Source organism: Falco rusticolus, chromosome 3 (genome assembly GCF_015220075.1).
Source record: "Falco rusticolus isolate bFalRus1 chromosome 3, bFalRus1.pri, whole genome shotgun sequence".
Classification (NCBI taxonomy): domain Eukaryota; kingdom Metazoa; phylum Chordata; class Aves; order Falconiformes; family Falconidae; genus Falco; species Falco rusticolus.
Window position 1 is genome coordinate 29,507,224 of NC_051189.1, and position 23,227 is coordinate 29,530,450.

The 23,227-nt window shown below is 40.3% G+C and overlaps 1 protein-coding gene across 1 annotated transcript in view; it reads right to left on the reverse strand.

Moving 5' to 3' along the window:
• Window positions 1-23,227, reverse strand: part of CPQ (carboxypeptidase Q) — a 163,726-nt gene that overhangs the window by 133,835 nt on the left and 6,664 nt on the right. The window contains 2 exon segments of the mRNA XM_037380938.1: window positions 8,007-8,234; window positions 8,237-8,460. Of these exon segments, the coding sequence (XP_037236835.1) occupies window positions 8,007-8,234; window positions 8,237-8,432 (424 nt within the window). The 5' untranslated portion in view covers window positions 8,433-8,460.

Sequence of the window (23,227 nt, forward strand, 5' to 3'; positions counted from 1 at the left end):
CCTAAACTGAAAGAGGGTAGGTTTCAATTAGATATTAGGAAGAAATTCTTTACTGTGAGGCCTGGAACAGGTTGCCCAGAGAAGTTATGGATGCCCCATCCCTGGAAGTGTTCCAGGGGCTGGAAGGGGCTTTGAGCAGCCTGGTCTGGTGGAAGGTGTCCCTGCCCATGGCAAGGGGTTGGAACTAGTTGGTCTTTAAGGTCCCTTCCAACCCAAACCGTTCTGTGATTCTATGATTTTAAAAGCTGGTGAATCTCTATTAAAATGTCAAGGAAACTTCCCACAGAATATTGTTGCTGTTCTTGGATACACCAGGGCAAGACATGGCAAGACTTTACCACAAGTATCAGGAATTCCTGAGATTTGTGAACCCAGTCCCTACTGGGTTTTATTTATTACTAACTTAGAAACACTCAACTCAAACACACAGAAATTCAACCTAGTTAGCTATAATCAATTGCTGTATTAAAAGAAGAATGTAGCAAACCCAGGAAGAAATATCATTTGCATACTGTTGAATCTTACTGGATACTAATTTCCTTATTACACAATTATGGTCTTGCTCTCTTTTTTTCCCCCAGGCTCTTTTTTGTCATCCTGTTAACAGCAACAGTCCCTTGGAGACCTAGTTACAAAGCCAAATGCAGCCATCGTTAATCTGACAATAATTTTTTCCAGTAACAGCAAGTGAAACACTCACCCCTATGTACCTTCCAAACTCCATTTACTTCACACTGTGTTAACATAAGAATTATGATTTCTCTCACAAATCACACTATGGAACAGCAATGCTGCCGATCCATATGCACTGAAGCTGCCACTGCCAAATAGATAATTTGATGTGCAAGGCATTTTTTTGTTTAAAACAATTAAAATACGGTATTTTTAGGTCTATATACAACAATGGTGGAAACTACATCAACCGAGTCTCTGCTAAACTTCCCTGTGTGTTATATATTTAAAGTTTTTGCATCCTGAGCATAAAATACTGCCTGAAATACCAACACAAAAGGGCAACAACACATCTAGTTGTTCTGGTACTGGTACAGATTCTGAAACTGGGAAAAACATATCTGAAACATGACCTGGTCTCTGTGGTTATAAGCGCAACAGGGAGACAGAATGCTACCTCCCCATTCATCAGAACTAGGCACCATGACACCAGGACCAGGAAATCAAGACACTTCTTCAAGGTAGGAAGACAGAGTAGGTGCACCAACACCCCACAAGATCAGTGCATGAAGCCTACCCGATGATCACAGTCCTGCCTCACAGACCAGCAACATCAAACCACCCTCATTTCTTGTCTACTGGATGGCTGCCACTTCACAGATTCCTCCATTTCCACAAAGCTCTCCTACAAAGCTAATTTAGCCTGGAAGCTGCCGCATCAAGGTATACTGTATTCCATGCTGACCCTAAGCACATGCAGGTGGCAGCCCCGGGCTTTTCTGACCTTAGCCTGGCTAACGCGGTTATCCTTCAGGCTTGACCATGTCCCCAGGATACAAGTACCATGCTGCTGCTTCTTCCAGAAATGGCCCACATGCACTGTCTTGTGCCTGTTTGCAAGGTAGCTTCTTTCCCAGAGTTACATTGAACCTAGAGGTTTTTTTGCATGGCTCACAGGAAAGATTTGCACATACAAAGTTGTAATGTAGCAGCTGGGATGTGTAGTGCTCCTGTAAAAATGGCAGTCTTATACCCTGGATGCCACATCTCCCTCCACAGAACCAGAGCAATTAAGGCTTGGTGTCAGGCTGAAACAAATGAAAGATTCGTATTATCCCTTTTTTTTTTTCTCCCTCAAAAACTACTAGCATGTACTGAACATCTGAAATAATTTAACACCTAGAAAAACATTTTCTCTATCAACACGTATCAATATTTATTGATACAAGAATTATAATATGAAGAAAAGAATAAATATTTTAGGGGAACTGTGAAATGAAGAAGAGGGCTTTTATCAGGAAGAAAGATTTTGTAAAATCTGAATATACTCCTGGAAAATGTGACCTCATCTACTCTGTGGAACAGCAACGAGAATTACTTCACGGAACTAAAATTACATAGGAAAGTTATCCAAAAGGATATGAGTCTATTCAGCTCTGATGCACAGCACAGAGACTAAACGTATTACTCTTTTATTTAAGAACACAGAGAAAAATAAACACTATATAATAGTACATTTTCAACAAATATGACAAACGTTTCAGCAAGTACTGGATCTCATTGGAACAGTTTGGTTTCAATAACATGTAGCTTACCATGCAGCAGTAAATCCTAGCAGCAAGGGGGTTGGACCCAATCCCCAGCATGAAGCCTTGGACACGGAAAGAGTGGGGGCACCAGCTCTGGCTCTCCCAGGAGCAGGCCTGCACCTGGCACAGGCTTGCTATGCAAGTCTGGGGACAATCAGGTACCCAAGAATGGGATCCAGAAGAGCCAGTTTCAGAGCACACAGATGCCCAAAGCAGGAAGTACCAAGGGCAACCGTTCCCTCCTTAGCAAGTCAAGATGCCAGTCACTGCTGGCTATCCCCTGGGAGGGAAGGTGACAGTGCCACCCAGCTGTGCAGGCATTCCCCATGCATGCAGAAAACCATGTTCAAGTCCTGTCTCCATTAGTGTGAGGCAGAAGCTTCAGCCTGGGCTTATCCTTGAAGTCATCACCCTCAACTCAGTGACACTGAAAAGGGCCAAGATGTGAAAATGCATTTTTTTGCCATTGCCAATCCATACAGTTCAGTAAAGCAGCAACTGGAATGCATGTCCTTCCCAGACAGCACGTCCACCTCAAAGCCACACAGCTACACCTACTCTCTAAATCTTTGAAACCCCACTGCACTAACTTTTGGCCCAGATGCCAGGCCACTGAACAACACAGTGTCTGAGGTCCTTCATGGACATCACCTTTTATATTCCAAGAAAAATAGCAGCATAATTATAATACTGCAAGCAGCACTGTTCTAAGTAATAATAAACAATCCAGGCATGCAATACTGAGGCTCACGGTCTCAAGATGTGAATCAATAGCTCCTCATGCACAAAGAAAGGGATCCAGGGAAGACAGGAGGGCTTTACCATGCACTGCGCTCTCATGCCTACCACTCTCCCAACCCCTGCTCTCAGCACTGAACCCCTCATCAAAAGGGATACCCAAATCCTTCCAGAAGGATCTCTTTCTCCCCCAGCAGGTCAGTGGTCCAAGATCCTGACAAGTCAAGGGTAAATCCTCCGATACACATGAAAATTAACTTTCTTGTTGGCCTTTTGTTAATCTAGCTGAATTCCCTAATCCACCACCGAGAAACAAAAAAGGAGGGTCAATACAGGAGAAAAATACATCAGCCAGGACTGGGGCCACACTACTTCTTTCAGCAGCATCCCTGACTTAAAAAGACTGTAAGCCTAAAGCAAGAGCACATGCCTTCAACAGCTTCAAGATATTATCCTCATTTTACAAATAACAGGCTGGAACTATTTTCTTATTAGCTAAGTGGCAAAACTCCCACCGCCTTCTGTAAGACCAAGACTGGACCAACTGTTGTTGATAGTTAAACAAAAAAAAAACAACCCATGACTCCACACAAAAACTAGGGAAAAGTCTGCCAATACCTCATCTTCATACTTACATTATTTCAGTTTTGCTGCAACAAACAGTACATAGAAACCAGAGACTTCCTTTTTTGAGGTGACATTTTGGGCAGGCTGCATTCTGATGTTGGTTCTACTTGTCAGTATTTATTTAAAATGAAAGGGCAGAGACACCCGTCGGGAAAAAAAATGCATTTTAAAAGACATGCAAAAAATATGAATTCTTTGATACTTTACGGTCAAACATCTGCTAAACTACTACTTTCCTTCAATTATGGGATTCTCAAAGCAACAATTATATCTATTTTCCTCAGAATTTGGGGGATATAATCAGTACTACCAGAAATCAGCACGGTCTCTCTATATATATCTGTATGTTTTGCCAGTGTTGAAAACACTGGAATGAGACAAGGTCATTGACTAAATATGGTAACCTCCAGTTCGTCAGATCCCTAAACCGAGCACTTTCTAACATAGCAATCTATTTGTTACTTAGGAATCCATTTCTTCCAGATAGTGACCATTTCAAACTCTGCTGACTACTGGAAATCCAGTCACACTGCATTTCATGCTTCTCCTCTCCCTGCACTAAGATGGGCATGAAAGTTACTCCCTTCTTAGAAAGACAGCAAAGGAACTGAAAACTTTCTCCTTGACCCAATACGTTCAAATCTGAGATACACTGAAAGGGAAAGCCTTTTTTTTCCCTCAATAAAAAAAAAAAAATATCTAGCTTTTTCTGTGCTGTCCCTTTTTGCTGTGTAATCAAACTCAGTCTGGAAACTTGACACCCTGGCATGTTGCCCAGTCCTGAAAAAGAAAATAGGGAAATGTGAATTCTATCCACAAGATCACAAAGTACCGAAAAGCCTCCTGCACCTCATCAGAATGGTTCCAACCTCGAGTGAGCCAACCAGCTCTACGCCAAACTCATATCTGAGCAAAACGGGCAAACCCAGCAAATCCAATAAAAGGGCACACTCTGTCCACATCCCGTAAAGTTTCAATCCCTTAGGCATGGGTTAGAGAGAAGATCTGCAGGAAGAGACACTCCGTGTATGCTGGAGTCAATGCTGGCTCAGGCTCTACAACTAAAATACTGGTACTACTTAGGGCTTCCTGCTCCTGTCCCAAAGGATCATGGATTTTCTTCCCACAATCACATGGCATATGCTGAATGGAAAGTGAGCAGCCTCAGCATGTGCTCTGGCCATTGGGTCCACTCTTAGGAAACACCGGTTTGAATTTCCACGGACAGAAGCAAAAATAATCCCTGAATTTCCAACATCCAAGCCAGGTTTCTAACTGCTGTTAGGCTTTTGCCATGCTAATAAAGAGTCCTTCAGAGCACTGTTTGGGGAGCTGAGCTTCAGACGGAGCTCTGAGGGCTAGGGGCCACCAAGTCTGGCATGAAATACTAAGCACACCCAGAGAGCAGCAGTGTTTTCAGTTTCTGCCAATGTTTCCTATTTTCTTAACTCATCAGGTCTCAAGCTTAGAGGCACATAACGGGAAGGGAGGAATACAGGACATAACTGAGGGTAAGAAAGCAAGAAATGGTGTCCTGTATCTCCTGCTGGGATGGGGGAGTCACCCCCTCTCATCTTAATCACATCCCCAGGCCTTAAAAGACACAAAGTCCAGCCAGTGCTGCCCTCTGACTCTAAGTAGGCATCAGTAGTGTCAAGGAAGGGATCTGTCAGGTCTCTACATAAGACAGTGGTGTGTAAACTGAGGGGTCCGAAACATATCCTGGTAAGAACACTGAATTAAAACACGCAAAAATTATCAAGCTAATACTAAACGCCTTCGGGGATCACCTGCACAGTCCACTTTAGAGGCAGCTTTGAAGAGTGCATCTGCCCCTGAGCAGAACCCAGGCACCAATGATCAGATCATGGAGTTGACATCTGAAGCCAGTCCTCGGGCTTTAACGAGTCTCTCTGGCAAAGCTCAGCATGGCAACAGTAGATCTCCCTTGTTTGATCCCATACAGCAACAGCAGTGCAACGCCAGGAGAATCAGCATCAAGCATCTCACACTGAGTTGCATTATTTTGATTACAGGATGACTCACACTCTCACAGCTTCTTGGCTAAAACAAGACAGAACTGTCGATATTCCCTCTCTGAGGGAAATTTTTTAAATATTTCTGATGTGATTTAGAGCAGTTGTCTATCCCTTTTTCTCAGGGAATAGGGCATGGCGACAATTGCTGGTTAGAGCAGAAGGAGCGGATCTGGAAATGAATTCCTGAAAAGCAATGAGGCAGTGGTTTTAATAGTCTAACCACATATTTTTTATTCCATGCTTGGTATGACTGTGAGTTTTAGAACAGGCACTTCCCTGAGCAGCACACCTTGCAATTCTCTTGCCCAGAGAGGCTGGTGATGAGCAGCTCTCACCAGACATTTCCGTCAGCCAGGCGGTGGGTCCAGCGATTGGAAGAATGAGAGCCAAGAGCTCACCAGGAACCAGCTACCCCACATAGCCTTCTCAAGCATGAAAACCTGTAACAGCTTGCATAGAGCAAGATGAAACCAGCAGAAACTGTAACAGCCACAAACAGTAGGATAGATTTTAAGTCAGAGGGCAAGTAATTTAATCAAAATGATTCCACCAAGTGTGAGAAACTGCATGCTCTGCTGTGAAAGACCTCACCGCCATGCAGTCTTCTAGCACCAACACATACACCCTCTCATGGCAGATCTCAGAGGAAAGTAAAAGGTGAGGAAGAATACTGTGGATTTTTTAAACATTACTCAGTATAAACCACACTGGTAATACATCTTAACTTCCAAGACATTACCAGCAACAGGTACTAGCCTGACCATTCAGTCATCAGTATACTAAGATCTTTACAGACAAAAAAGGAGGACACCAGTAACCTCTAATAAGCCATTTTTTAACATGTAAATTCAGTATCTCTTTAAATCAAAAAAGGCAAACCTAGAAGTAAGACCAAGCACGTGCAAACCACTACCCAGCTGATAAAGGGAAGTGCAAACCAGACTTCTCGGGATGTGAAGATGTGTTCATCAAGATGAAATTGCAGGTTCTCTTTGCAGGTTCAGTAAACACTTGCACAGCACCAAAAAGGCCATTTTAATTTTACTTTCCTTTTTAGGAAGCTTGAAATAGGATTGGAAAAGGACAGAAAAGAAGTTGTAGCTTTAACTTTTGCTGTAAATATTCCCCTACAAAAACACTAAGTCTTAGACATATCATGGGATAAACAGGTATCATTAATGGATTAGTTGTTTGGGGTTTTAGGCATGTGTTTACTTTAGTAATATGATAGACTACCTCAGACAAATTTACAATAGTGGTTTCCCCAACCAAGTAAGATTTATTTCAAATGTATCTTAAATTACGCAGTTTTACTTTGTTGTGTTTTGAAGGGGCTGTATCATTTTTCTAAACAAAACAGCTTTTATACATTATTTGTTTCATTTCAAACAGCTCACTATCACAAAAAATTATAATTAATAAAATATTTATAAGTATCATGTTACCTTTTATTTCCTAAACTGAATTTATTTTCTCATAAAATGGAATAAGAATGCTTCTAAAGCGGTCTAGGAATAAGTCTATTGTTATTTACGGAAAGCAATCACAAACCAAGGTTGTCAATCCAGCCTTTAAATAGCAATCTTGAGAGCCCCACATCAATGCGACAAAGAGAATCCTAGAAATCATCTCATTTGCAAGCAAGCTACTCTTTTGGGGCTCAAAACACCTGATTGTGCTGAGCCCAGCCAACGATCATTCCTGTTCTCTTAAGAATGCATCACACATGGTCCACTAAAAGGCAACCACACAGTAACGGCAAGTTTCAAAGACTTTTCCAAGATGATCATGAGACGAGGAAGGAAAGGACATGCAGATACCAATTGCCAAGCTTAGCGAGGGGCTGGCACTTTCCAAGTTCAGTGCAAGATTCTCTTCTTCCTGCTGTCCTGGTTTTTGCCAGAGTGAAGTACCGAGCTTGGCAGGACAGGGCACAGCAAGAAGAGCAGAAATCACCTGTCAACTGAACACCCCATGGAGAACTTCTGTGGCCAAAATTACAAAGAAGGGCTGGAAAACCCCAGATCACAAGAACAAGTCTCCCACTAACCTCAATGGAGGAGCAGAATCTCTGCAAACAAGGTTCAACAGTGTTAAACAAAATGGTATAGATTTAATGGGGTGTTCAGGAATCAACTCTAATTTTACAAGTCGGTTCAACCAAACTGCATCATTCACAACCATGTCATACAGAAAAGTTCCAGAAAAATAGCATTCTGTCTTGCAGAACTACTATAGCATGAAGAAAACTTCAGTTTGACCATTGAGAGAAGTTGTTTGGGGTATAATACCATTTGGCGTTAAAAAGCAAGAGATACTTAATTCCAAAATGAAAAGTTACCTTTTGGTGGAGTTGCAACACTGCTCCCAAGTCCCAGAACAGCAATGCTGTGATTCCTTGGTTCCAGCATCATTGCAAACTCTTCTCCTCTTTCCCAGTGTGGTACCTTCACAGGCTCCAGGTGCACATTTTCCAGCCTGTCTTCCTGCAGGGCACTGAACATATACTTGATGGCTGCATCTAGATTTTTTGAACCGCTGAGTCTAGGTCCTATGGTATCGGCAAAACTGCTAATCTTTCATAAGATCTGTTCTGAGCTTTTCCGTGAACGGCAAGATCAATAATAGCTTTAGCAATATCACTATAGCCAGCTATCTCATTTTTAATGTCTTCCAATGTTTTTGGGTAACTGTCATCTCTTCTCAAAGATTTCCCAGGATACTGTGGTAATAAATTAATGAAAAATACTAAGAATATGTACTTCATTTTTCTCTTTTTTCTTTCCACAGATGGCCTGTTGGAGAGACAAAAAGGAAAAAAAAAAAAAGAGAGAGAACAGTATTAAAGAAAAAAAGTCATACAGCTATCAGCAACACTTTTCTTATTTTCTTATTTGGATTGGCATACAGGACCAAAATGAAAATTAGTTTATAGTGAAAATGCGTTGATCAGAACTGGCAGGAAAGTAAACTCAACTTGGAGACACAATTATTGAAAGCAAATGAAAAAGATACTTAGACCACTGGACACAATCTTTGTTGTGGTCTTCAGAAACATCCCTGGAATGCTGCATCTCTTTAAATAATCACATCCTTCACTGAATCAAAACCCAGAGTTGCTGCTCCCATCCAGGAGGAGCTTTGCATCTCCTTTCTGTTAGGAGCACGATTTGCCAGAAATGCCAAATCAAATGTCTTCACGCAAACATCTGGACAGAAACATATCTTAAACCATTCACGAATAAAAGTGCTTCTTAATATCTATCTTCATAATCAGGAAAGCACTTTTATTGCACTAGAAAGATGTCAGAGCAATTTAGATCCAGTGCCCCCAGGAAGAAAATATGAATTTCTATACTGCATAAATCCATGACCATTTCTTATTAACTGGTGTATCTCTGAAGGACTAAATTCAGCAGCATCATAGAGAGGTACAGCACCAGGGGTACTGATCCTGTGTTGAATACCAGAGACTAATGCTTAATAGTTTATCCATCTTATCATTAAAAGTTATAATTTTTAAGATACTACAAATTTTCAATCCCATAAAAGTGACAGGTTTTCTATACTATTAATTGAACTGACAAAAAAAACCCCAAAAACCTGAAATCAGTTGGAGTAGTTGCAAAACTCTTCTATAACACTGGAAGTAAGATAACCCAACCCAAGATATAAAGGTCTTCACCAAAGGAAAATGTAATTGTCTCATTTTCCTTTGAATTTAAATCAGGCTGCAGTTTGGGACGATAAAAATTAGCAATAGGAAATAAGACCTTTAAATCAGCTCTATAGCTGCAGCTGTTATGGGTACTTGAAAAAACAGTAATTAGTTACACCCAAGTGAAGTGAAAATTACAACTAGCTCAAAAAAATTTTGATTCAGCACTTTTGCCATTTTCATGGACTTTCATGGCAATACCTGTATTTTTGAAAAAGAAAGTAATTTGCCTCAAAAAACAGTAACATTAAAGGCAAATGTTAGCTTCTACTCTACAAAATATGTTTTACTTGGAAACAATTGTTCTACAAATAGCAAAGGACTTATTAATTGGCTAACAGGGATAAAATATGAGTAAATCAGACCTGCACAGCAGAATTATTACTAGATTTTGCTGTTAAGATTTCCACGCATCCTTCTTCTCAGTATGTATTTATTTAGTATTTCTGGAGAGCTATACTTTTCATTTTATAATCACTGACCTGAGGAATCATGACAATATACTTGTATTTTTGGTCTGTGATGTTAAATGCATAAGAGCCGGTACGAAGGTAGGGGGGAGGTATGAGTGTGTGTATGTATATACACATGTATTTGCATACATTATATCCACATATTATATTCACATGCAAAATAAAAAGAAAAATCCTCCTTTATTTTCAGACAATTGCACACTACAGGAGCTTTAGTTGAGGCACTAATTCTCAGTCATTTTATGGAGTAGGCAAATTTCACAATAGCTAAATAGCTTTGTAAATCATAATACCAGAAGGGACTAGAGTACCTACCTCATCTGATTGCCACAGAACACTGATTGCAGGATATTCCTGAATTAACCTTGCACCACCAGAAGCCACACAGCAACCAGCAGTTGAGCCAGCTCTTGAGAGAGTAAAGGTGAGGTTACACCAGTATTGTGCCTCTGGGAGTACATGCCACAGTTGTATTCAAAGCTTCTGCGAGCTGCATTCTGAATGATCTAAGCTAAGAAACCACCTTTCCACTTCTGTTTGTTACAAAGAACCAAAAATAGATGAACTCATTTTCTCAAGATGTCATTCTGGACCATTTTCCAGCATTTGCTCAAAATAAATAAAGAAAATAAGCCTCTGACATAATGAAGTTACCTTAATATACAAAGAATTTCTGACATAGATCTAATATGTACCCTGTCTCATTTGGTTTCCTGTCCTCTCTTAGTTTCAGCATGTTTTTATTTCCACCAAGAAATCTTTATCTCAGTGTAGGTTGCAGGAACTACTCATTGGACTTCCCCTTGTTCAAGAAACATGCTGAGATAAACAAGAATCTGGAAATTCAGATCTAAGTTAGGTAGATGCAGTTGCGACTTCTGATCGTTCTCCCATTATTCCCCCAAAGAAGCTTCACTGTAACAGTGGCAGAGTATGCTAGGAAAAGCTGAATTACACAGGCACTTAGAAGCACAGGTTCTATCAAGGGAAACAGAAGAGGCAACCCACACAATTTTTGTGAGAGCTTCTGATCAGCTCCCAAGAAAGGGGGGCGACCCACTAGGCATGCACTCATAAAGGCCATCTGAAATGCTGGCTGTGTAATGCAGAATTAAGACACACAAAAGGTGAAAGGATTAAAACACCATTTTTAGGATCCATAAACCAGATAAACCAGCGAAGAATTGGGGGGGTGGGGGGGGGGGGTGGGGTGTCAGCACGGGGACGGACACCACCAAAAAAACCCAAACAACCCCCCTTAAAACCACACGCACAACGTTTTGGAGTCACCAAGCCCAGCTCACATCATAACCAGCACAAACTGGAGCCCTTCACAGGCCTTTACGGGTCTTTTCACGGGTCTTTTCACAAACAGCAAGTTAAACAATAGCTTTAGCAATATGAGAATATTAAGCTACCCTCCTTAACTATTCACATGTCCCCTAACCTTGAGATCGAGGCAGCAACAAATTCTTCACAGTGAAGTGTCATTTTCCCAAAAGAACAACAAAAATCATCTGTGATTTCATCTATGAATAAAAAATTTATCACACAGATATCTTCTCTCTTTGCAAGACAGGCAGGTCTTACACAACCAGGAACAGAAGACGGGTTATCTCAGGACACTAACAGAGAACTGCAAAATGCCTTTTATAGTCTGAGTTACTGTTTATTTGTGGTTATACTACACAGACAGTATTGGTGTATTTTTATTGCTATGCTCTGTACTTTCGCCATGTTCCTTCCCTTTGGACCAGTTAATTACATGCTCATAGACATCCTCTGCTAGACATCAGTAATTTTCTCAGGATGACCATGCTCATTCCCTGAGTTTTGCCAAGCTCATCCACAAACAAGCAAGCAAGATAAACTGATTTCTGCCATAAGACAAATTCTTGCTGACTGCAGTAAGACAACAACTTTGTAGAGTTAGGTTCAAAAACTTAAGGTTTGGGGTTTTGTTTAAGGGTTTGCAGAATCTACCAAAGCTGATACATTTAGTTATTAACAGAAGGCAACAGGGGGATTGTTTAATTAGCATTGGCCACCTCAAAGAGCCCCCCAGCTACCAACTTCATGCATTTTTTCAATGGAGAAATGCAACCACAGTTATCACACTGCCCGTAACGAAGACATACTTCCTTTGCTCTTTCTGGCCTCATTCAAAACCAGCAGCACCCTTACTCCAAAGGCTGCCCCAGAGGAGATGCATTCACAAGACAAACTTTCTCCAAGAACTTTCCACTAAACACTGAGAACATACATGTCTCTGCAGCTTTTATGGATGTAACATACTCCTGCCACGCACAGCATTTCACTAACTGCCACTGCATTCTAAGAGGAGTGTAACTGAATTCAAACCCTGGGAAAGGACAAAAGAATGGGAACGTAATTTATTGTGCTTTTCTTGAATAGTCCAGCATAATCTGTCCAAAAGTTAGCAGCATTCAGCAATAATTCCGTGCTAGGTAAAATAACGTCGTACTCACTTGGACTGCAGTACAAGAATCACTCCACTGCTAATTCAGGGAAAGAATAGCACATCTGTTGTCCCAGTCTCTGCACAATTATCACTCCAACAAATCATCGGGAAAAGAGACTACTGATTTTTGCACATCTTGCTAATTAGGACTCAGCAAATGAACATCACAGTGCAAGCCAAATTAAAAAAAAATAACAGGACAGTCACAATTGTTTGATGTGTTTAATTATTCACTGAATTTCTTTATAAGTTTAGAGCAAAATGAGATAGGAAGAAAACACACTTTGAGGAAGTACAGTCCTTTCTCCCAGTCCTATTAATGCATCGCACTTCATGTCTCTTCAGTATAAATTAACCACTTTCTAAACTATGGATAAGAATCTGGGATTCCCCTTGCCCTTCCAGGAAGCAAGGATGCTCTTTAGAGGGTTACAATCCCTCTACTTTATTCCTCTGACCCTGTAAATGTCGCATGCATGGGAAGGACACAGAATGGTGCCATTTCGATTTTGCTTGCAGCCTCATGTGTAGGGTATTCTCCTAAAAAGTGAAGCTCTCAAGATCATATGAAACCTGCAACTCCCACCTTTCACTTCTTCAAGGGGACTTCTAATCACTAACATAACAAAGCAAAAAGTGGGAGCCACCATTGCTCCTCTCCCCATTTTGAGCAGAACTGAAAGCCATTCACATATTACACACTGCATGTTTATGCCAGATGAATCTGGCCTCTTCAGAAATTTCAGCAGGGCTCAGGGCTTAACCACCTCCAGCTTAAAGGGCTACACAGGCTCTCAGCTTTCCAGGATGCAAGAGTACACTTAGGAACCGTGGAAACTCTGTGGTCCAAAATGAGGATAAAGCTAAAAGGCAGTAATGTAAAACAGTTCCAGTTCTTTTAGCTTCAGGTGAAGTGGATAGGGGGCATCCAGCCAAGGCCATACCTGGATCCATATACAGAAGGAAGGATGTGGTCTGAATATACTCCATAGAAGAAAAAGATTTCTTCCTGCAAAATCCTAGCAGAACATTTCAAACGGGAAATCTGGAGCACAGAAGATGTACCCTTGGTGGGGGAAGATGAGGTTAGGGAGCACTTCAACAAGCTGGACATACGTAAATCCATGGGGCCTGATAGGTTGCACCCACAAATGCTGGGAGAGTTGGTTGATGTCACTGTGAGGCCACTCTCAATTATATTTGAAAGGTCATGTCACTCCTGCTTTCAAGAGGTAAGATGTAGGGAACTAGAAGCCAGTCAATGTCACCTCAATCCCTGGCAAGGTGACAGGAGAAAATCCTCCTGGAAATTATTTCCAAACTTATGAAGGACAAGACGGTGACTCAGAATAGTTAACGTGGATTTACCAAAGGGTAATCATGGTTAATCAGCCTGACAGCCTTCTAGGACAAAACTACTGGCTTTGTAGATGAGGGGAGAGCAGTGGATGTTGTTAGCCTTGACACTAATAAGGCATTCAACAGTCTCCCATAAGGTCTTAAGGAAGCTGATGAAGCATGAACTGGATGAGCTGACAGCAAGGTGGATCAAAAACCAACTAACAAACAAGCTCAGAGTGTTTTGATTATTCGTATGACATCTAGTGGGGAGCCAGTAACTACTGGTGTCCCCTAGAAGCCAGTACTTGGTCCGATACTCTTCAATATTTCCATTAACGATCTGGATGCTTGGACAGCATGCAGCTTCAACAGACTTGCAGGTGATACAAAGTTAGGAGGAGTGGCTGTACACACAATGGTTGTGCTGCCCCTCAGAGTGAATGGAGAAACAGCCAGGCATGAACCTTATGAAGTTCAACAAGAGGAAATGAAAAGATCTACATCTGGGGAAGACCTGTCCCCATGCACAGAGATAGGCTGGGGCCACCCAGCTGGAAAGCAGCTTGGCAGAGAAAGAGCGTGGGGTCTCGGTGGACAAGCTGAGCATGAGTCAGCAACGCAACCTCATGGCAAGGCCAGCAGCCTGGTGGGATGCACATTAGGAAGAGCGTTGCTAGCTGGTGGGGGGAGGTGATCTTTCCCCTCTACTCAGCACTGGTGAGGCCACACCTGGAGTATTTGTCCATTTCTGGACTCCACAGTGCAAAAGAGACATACTAGAGTCCAAGAAAGGGCCATGAAGATAATTAAGGGACTGGAGTACCTATCCTGAGGAGAAGCTGAGAGAGCTGTGACTGTTCTGCCTGCAGAAGAAAAAACTCAGGAGGGGTTTCATCAATGGGTATAAATAGCTGATGGGAAGGAAAGAAGATGACAGAGCTGGGCTCTTCTCAGTGGTGCCCACCAACAGAACAAGAAGCAGTGGGCACAAACTGAAACATATGAAATTCCATCTGAACACAAGAATCCACTTTTTAACTGTAAGGGTGCTCAAACACTGGAACAGGTTGCCCAGAGAGACTGTAAAGCATCCATATGAGGAGATATTCCAAAGCTGACTGTGCACAGGTCTGGGCAACCTGCCACAGCTGACCCTGCTTAAACAGTGGGTTTGGACTAGATGAGCTCAAAAGATGTCTTCCAACCTCAATGTGTGATTCAGAATATAAAAAGAAGCCATAAACACAAGCTGAAAAGATTTAAAAAATCAAGGGAGACAGGTTCTAGGTCTCCCTTGCAGAAGAAAATGATAAATTAAAGGCAGAAAAAAGTGTTTTCCACCTCCAATGAGTATGAAAGAGAATAAAATGTACAGCACAATGCTATGTTGGTAGTGCAATGTTTAATAGTAGCTAAACAGCTACTTTAAGGATGCTTCCACCTATGTCCTGATCCATTCGTATGTAGATAACTACTGTCTTTGATGCTAAAGGGCAAGATCATTGGGATCTTATATAAGGGCACCATAAAAGATGAAAAGAGCTTTAGCATACCTATATCTGTGTGTGTATATATATATATATATATACAGATATAGCATATCTGTAACAAGGCTAACTGGTGTTACCACCATTAAAATCATTACAACACAAATTACCTAAATGTAACAGATGGAGAAGAATGAGAGAAAAAGGATAAAAAAAAATCTCAGATGAGAACACTGTCTACAGCAATCAGATAACTGAAAGAGGAGCAAAGGGAACAGAAATAGAATAAACAAAGCTAGAGCAATGCTTCTTCTCCAGTGTGGCAAAGTTTTCCCAAAATCCCAGTTGAAAATACAGACAAAAGAATACAGAGAGTTCACAAAAGTCATGGTTATGGGAAATGAGGAAAGAAAACAATAAATTGAGGATATTAACCACTTAATTGCTAGAGATCTGCTAAATCTGCAGAGTATCTATAAGTTTCCTAACCATGTACCATTTGATTTTCCTCCAAGGAATGTAGGAAACCTTGAAATCACACAGTGGTTTTGATAACATGAGAATAGACTGAAAAGCCCCAGGGTAACAAACTCACATGCTGCAAAGTGATGTCTGATACACTTAATAGCATCTGAAAGAAAGTTTGTTGTGACAGCTGTGGAGTAGGATAGCTGGAAGGCTAGGTGGACTTGCAAAATGAGGAGGAGATTTCTGCCTAAAAATAAAGTCATCGAGTTTTTCCATCACTAAGATAGATAAGGGAAGTGGGGAAGAAAGCTTTATGATCTTGAAGAGTGAAGCAGAAAAGTAGACATTCCTCAAAGACTGCTTTCCAGCATTGTCAATATTCCTTATCTGGGAGAACACTTAATCAGTTGAAAAATCTTGGCTTTGGGAACACTCACAGTCAAAGTTATCATTTACATTACATTACATTTACTTAAGATGAGCCTTTTAACATCTAAAGCTAAGAAAAAGATGAGTACATCACAATATCGATACAAGACTTTGAATACAATACAAAATCTTACTACTTGGACCAAAAAGTCTAAAACTCCAAAGGGAACACCTGAGCTGCATTACCTTTACCAACTTCAGAAGAACTATCTTAATTTGCTACAACTGAAGATAATGTCCTGAAATCCTTGACAAGATAAGTGTGACCTAGTAGTGTATGACCATATACACCCAGGTAGTGATACTGACTTATGTGGACAGTGTAAGAAATGAAATGTTTAAAGAAGACTACGGATTAAACCAGAGAAAGTCCAAACGTCCCCAGAGATACTGCACACATAGCTCCCCATTTGGCAAAAGGAAAATTTAACGGCCTATTTATACTCTGTATAGTGCAAGTACTGTAGCTTAACATAGGAAGGAAGCGGTGGAAGGAACCACACTTTTTCTTCACCTCCAAGCCTCAGAATAGTAACAGGCTATCTTAATATAATCTTATTCAGTAACTGCTTCTAAACCGGATGGCACTAATCCTGAAGAATCACACCATAATCCATGTGCAGAGTACTGTATCAGCAAAGCTACAGAAACACTAGTCTGCTACTTCCCTAAGAAGCAGTGACGGCCAAGACAAAAACTAAGTTTAAAAAAATAAAAAAAATAAAAATAAGACATTACCACTGAGCAATGCTTAGGCCATGTAGCAGCTGATATTACCCTTAACGAGCATTCAAAATACAAAGAGTTCTCAAAAGGAGTACATTATCTTTTCAGATGCAAAAGATGGGAATTCAGTGGGATTTTTAGATGAGAACAACTGAACAGAACAGAAATATTTAATGAAAGGAAGGCAGTTAGGAAACAATGACACCGAAATACACAATGTTGTTCATATTACAATGAATGCCAAAGTACATAGCTAATGCCAACTGATGGCATTGAAAGACAGCTTGGGGGAGGGTGCAAAAGATTATTTTGGACAATTAAATCAAAACATAACAGAACAGAGCTGCATTTATCTGCTATTCTGATGCTCAACTTCAGTGACACCTCCTTCAAGTCTGCAACTATTGCTCTAGTGTGAAAAAAAAGACAAGTTGCCTTCAGATGTAGAAATACTATGAAAACTATGAAAAAAATAAATATATTCACACACACACACTCTGAGACAAAACATTAATGGCCTCTTACTAATTTAAGGAACCTTTCTTGACTGTAAAGGCCCTTGGGATAGACACATATCTTTGCACTAAAAACACACATAATATAGACACAACCGCACCTTTTTCTTTTAGCATTACCAACACGAGAAAAGCACACCCTTTTTATTAAGGCAATATAATCACAGAAATCTTTTACAAATTCTTCTGTATTTTCTGTACTTTCTTATGTGAGCTGATGAATTATGCTATAGAAAAGAATTAAATACCCAAGAGAGAGAAACAAGAGGCGCAAATTAAGGGGCACTTAAGAATTGCCAGCAAGGCCCCATACTTAAACATCTATCACCCAAAATTCTAAACTAAAACACGTTCAACAAGACATCTTGTATGCTGTTATTTAGTTAAATTATTCCCACAATTCTGATGCTAAATATTTTCTTTTCAAGTTTTTATTGAAAGACTAGCAGCTGCATCTGGCCAAAGGATGAAACCTATCGTCATACCAGGAGAAAGCCTAAAACAGAAAGTATGAGCTATGAGCAAATGATCAATCCATATCCCTGGATAGCAAGAGCTGCTAAAGTTGATGGATGGATATTGTAACAGGAGCAAACCAAGTTTCATTAGCAATAGTCAGCGCAGGGCTGTTCTTGTCACAGGTTGGGTCTGCTAGGCCTTTGAAAGCCGAAAAGGAATCAAATTGCCAAGTATCTGGCACCTGCAGGCACTTCTTGGTGCTCCTCCAAGCAGCGTTCCAGCAGAAGGCTGTTCAACCCTACTGAACACATGTATGCTTTATGTTGCTCCAGATTTTGGCCAGAAAGTACAAATACTTTGACGTCTCCTTCCAACAATTAAATCTGTTTTAAAGGTGTCTATATGTTATTAACGGTCAGAATATTTGCCAATATGAACCACCAAAATAAGTAACCTTAGTTAATAATTATGTAATGGAGTGCAACAGGCCAAGTTTTCTGCTATTTTATTCTATATACCTACAGTCTCATTTTACAGACTATAAGTAGCACCACAATCCCAAATTAAGTCAATAATTATTCAGCATTGCTAAATATGATGCGATATTTAAGAATATTATAAAAAAAAAAAGAGGTTAAAATCACTGTAACTTTTCTGAACATCTTTTTTATTTGCTAGTTTTTTTCATGCAGTCTACTGTCCCAAGAAAAAGTATGCTCCTCATACTGCTATAGTAACAACATTCAAGTGGTTTTGTGAAGCTGAGAAATCTGGTGAACATATTGCTAGACTCGTTAAGAAAACTGATATTCTAGTCTTTTGCCTCCATACTGTACGATATGCCCACTGAGCCTTCCCTTTCCAGAGCAATAAAGGATGAATTTGTAAATACAACTATATGAAAAAGGCACAGCGTCAAGAATTTCTCATTACAACTGACAAAAAAACCCGATCTTTATAATGCACACATTTCTCTACTTATATTAAGGGTGGGAAAGGATATTAATTTCAATGATATGTTATGAAGTATGTCATTTATGATTGCATCATATTCACTAGAGCATAATATTGGCACTTAAATATCATACTGTATTCCAACATATCAACATCAGACACAAATTGCTACAGATCAGTGGCAAAGTACAGTTGGGAGCATCATCCCATCACAGACTGCACTGCAACATACAAGCAAAAGCAAGCTTAAGAAGTTTAAACATAAAGAACCAAGGCAAAGAACAGACTGTAAACAAGATAAATACTCTTTACTTAATGAGCTTGATAGAAAACTGGTTTTCAGCCAATTCTGAGGAATAAATTAGCAAAACCAGATCTCCTCCTGATGTTGAGGAAAGTTCCAACACCATTTCTTCATCAAAGCTATGCCGCAGTGCAGCACACATTTGATCATGGAGCACTACAGCTACCATGCATGAGGCAGTTCTGATTCTGCATTTAACTTCTAAATTCTCCATTTTACTCCCATTTAAGAGACCAAAAAATTATCAAACGATTTTGCTACTGCAGGACAAAAAATGTCAGTTATGACAACAGACATCCATCTATATTCATTAATTTCAGACCATTTAAGACCAGGGTCCACAGTACTACCCACTACACAGATATACTGAGACAAACATGCCTTTAGGAACTTATAACTACAGACAGACAAAATGGACAAGCAATTGGAAGAGGACAAACCCAGAAGTGACATCTCCAAGCAATTCAATTGCCACATGAAAGACATTTCAATTAGCATGACCACTCAGCCCCCTTTCTCCTGACAGCAATAGAAGCCAGTCAAAAGCTTGCTGCAGTGAAGCAAACGGTCATATTATAAAAAGTGATCTGGAAAACAAAGTGGAAAAAAACCAAAAACACCACCAACAAAGCCCTCAAAGAACATATCGAGAGTAAACACACCACCCCAGTTACAGAGAGGGCAGTAACAAATGCTGACAGCAGTGAGTCTGGGTAAGACAATTCCTGTTTTTCTGAGCCATGAAATTCTACTTGCAAAACTGAATTTTTAAAGATGTGTTTCAGTTGTATTGTTGGGGTTTTTTTTAATAGAGGATAGCAAAATAGTTATAAATGTAAACAATTACTGTATCTAGCTTGCTAGCAATAAGTATTTGAAAACGTCTGTTCTCAAATTTTTGTTCGCACACTCACACAGCTGGCACATTTCTCTCCAGAATTCTCATGCAGTGAACTCAGAAGATCTCTCATGCAGGTAACCCATGAAACAACTTACACTGAGCTCAGATAGGTTGGTAAATCTCAGATAAAAACTGACAATTTTCTGTGTAGACTAAATCCGAGCATGAGAAAATATGCACAGGGAAGCCCGGATGTATAAAATTTTCATGTGAAAGTACCTCAATGCAAAATTTGAAGGTAATTTTGAATATTTAGTTCCCAAACATACATCTTGCTACTACCAGCTACAGGTGCTTTTTTTTTTAATGCGGAAGAGAGGAACACACTGTGGAGAACCAAAGAATAGCTGAAACCTGAATGAATGAATGCCAATTTCTTAATACCTTTTGATGAATTACCATTCTAAGAAAACAGCTGAAACAAAAGAAACTTCTCTCTGAAGCAACCAAAAAGTGACAGCATAAACCTGAGCAGATGTTCAAAGTCTAATCAAGAGTCTAAAACGCCTTTTAGAGGACTGTGTTGATTTCTCAGTACACAGAATTATCACCAGGAAAAGCAGCTATACTAGCAATTTATACGTTTGAACCCCATTCATGTGCTTAAATTAGAGTATTTGAGTGCAGCAGCATTGGACTAATGACATTATAACAGCACCTTCAGAATACCTGACGGAAGTACCATTGCCAAAACCTATTCAGGAGCTACCCTAGAGATAGCTTTCCAAAATGGGAAAAAATATTTGTGAGAAGGAAGGTAGTTTAATGAACTATGAAACTCCCGTTTCTCAACACAACTATTGCTTCAATGTCATGGTATTAGAAAAACAAATAGAGATCTAGCCTTCAAAATCCTCAAAGGTTCTTCATCCTAGCTGCCAATCTATCTGTGGTACCATATGGTTGATTCAGGTGCTTAGCAGGGTCTTGAATGTGACAATACAAAAGCTGATACTGTACTTGAGTGTCATGCTAAGGGAAGAGACTGACTTTGGCAAACATAAGCTGACTAGGTATACATATACGTCATTTTCTGGCACACATTTTACAGCATCTGCAACACTATTGAAGACAGAATGTGATCAATCTTCTCCCTGCAAATACGATATTACAGCATCTTACTGACTTTTCACTGACACGATTCTGACCCTGCACCTGACCAATAACACTCAGAGATTAAACTATGCCATAAAAGTACAGGAGAAAACAAAACAGCCAGAATATTCCTCCTAGGTCTTAAATACTTCTGCATAGTTCAGACTGCATGAGGAAAAGCTGACACACAGGTGTCAGCTCCCAAACTCCAGAGAAGTTTTTACACAGGCCATCTTTGAGAAAACAGCTCACCACCACTGCCAAGAACATACCAGGCCCAGGTGAGTGACTGCACCTGAGCTCAGGAAGCACTTCACACAGGGCCTTCAGCCAAGCAGAGCCCAGAGAGCCCACAGCTCCTTTTCCAGAACCCAGTTATACGTCCTATGCTTCTGGTATTGCAGGTGACAGTCACAAGCTCCTGGGTCTGCTGAAGAAGTTATGCCTGGAACAAAATAAAAAGTGAAGCTATTTAGACACTCTTTAAATTGCTATTTAGATCCAGTGTCACTAAACTGGGCAGGGACCCTGGGTATGAGGACAGCTCTGGCTTTTATCCTACCTGCTAAGTAGTCCTCTGCAAGAACAGCTTTGGGAACACAGCCTTTTAAGTGTTGCTAGTCTCAACACTAATCATTAAGGAGACAAAAGCTTGCAGAAACAACCAACTTAAACCATTTTACTTCGATCTAGCTATGAAATGGTGATTTTCAAAACCACGTATTTGCCCTGTCATAATCACATAAGATTCAGAGGGCTTTATCCACAGCATGAGTAAAGAAATTGTTTAATATTTGGGGCTCTGGTGTTACTAGTATGAGGAAAAAAACAGAGCCTCCATCTCCTTCAGTGAATCCAGATGTTGTAAATGTCAGTTTCTTCATGAAATAAATGCAATTCCAAATTAAAATGAAACTGGTATTGGAGGATTGCTTACACTTGGTTTCGATTTTATCACATAAATCATCTTGCAAGCAGGAGCAGTTGATAAGGTAGATTTCACATGAAGTTACAACTGCTCCTTCATTCAGAAGCAGCCAAAAAGTCATCTTTGGCTTCTCAGTGAAGTGCTGATCCTTTCAGGATGATGGTCTCACTGCATGTGCCCAGACTTCCATGATTTCTATATTTGGGTCACTCCTCAGAAAGCTCTTCTTTGAAACCATTTGGAAGATGGGCCGGTACACAAACAGTGCTTTGGGCAACGAATTATGTATTAATCCTGCTCCCCGATTACAATGACTTCCCAGTTATCCATTGGAACAGATCTGACGCAACACTAATCCTACACCCCTTACTCCATGTTTATCAACAAGGTCTAACTGTTAAGAACAGCATACTTAGCTATAAACACCTGGAGAGCAGGCAAGGTCAGCAAGAAGTCTACATTTCTTAAGTTTACTATCTCATTTAATTCCTAGAGTAAAGCTTTTTCTATAGCAAAGTTACCTTCTGCTTTCAGATGAGCAGTTGAGCTTGCACAGACCACCACTCGCAGTTGCAGCAATGCTTGCAGCTAACAGCCCAGCTGTTACCTCACCACAGCTAAAAATGTTTTCCAGAAGAAGAGCTAGTATTAGCTGACTTTCATCCTTCCTATGCTGCTTGTCTGTAGGGACAGGAGATGTTAGACAGCATGTTTCATTTTGATAAATTTGGGAGGCTGCATTAGACAGATGCCTACTCTAATTATTATTTATCCAGTGTGCATCTGTTTTTTTTATATACAGTTCACATACTGATAAGCTCCCAATAGTTATTTTTATATAACATTCTTCAAAGGAACTTTCCCATGCTCCTATTCCTGTCTGCATGCTCCTCAACTGGGCTGTGTGTCCCAAATTTTCAGAAAACAGTCATCGTAGAATAGTTTGGGTTGGAAGGAATCTTTAAAGATCACCTAGTTCAATTCCCCTGCAATGAGCTGGGACATCTTCAACTAGATCAGGTTGCTCAGAGCCCCATCCAGACTGACCCTGAGTGTTTCCAGGGACAGGGCATCTACCACCTCTTTGGCAACCTGTTCCAGTTTCACCACCTTCATTGTAAAAAAATTCTTCCTTATATGTAGTCTAAATCTATCCCCTTTTAGTTTAAAAACATTATACCCCTTGTCCTATCACCACAGACCCCATTAAAAAGTCTCTCTCCACCTCTCTTATAAGCCCCCTTCAAGTACTGAAAGGCCACAATATTCTCCCTAGAGCCAT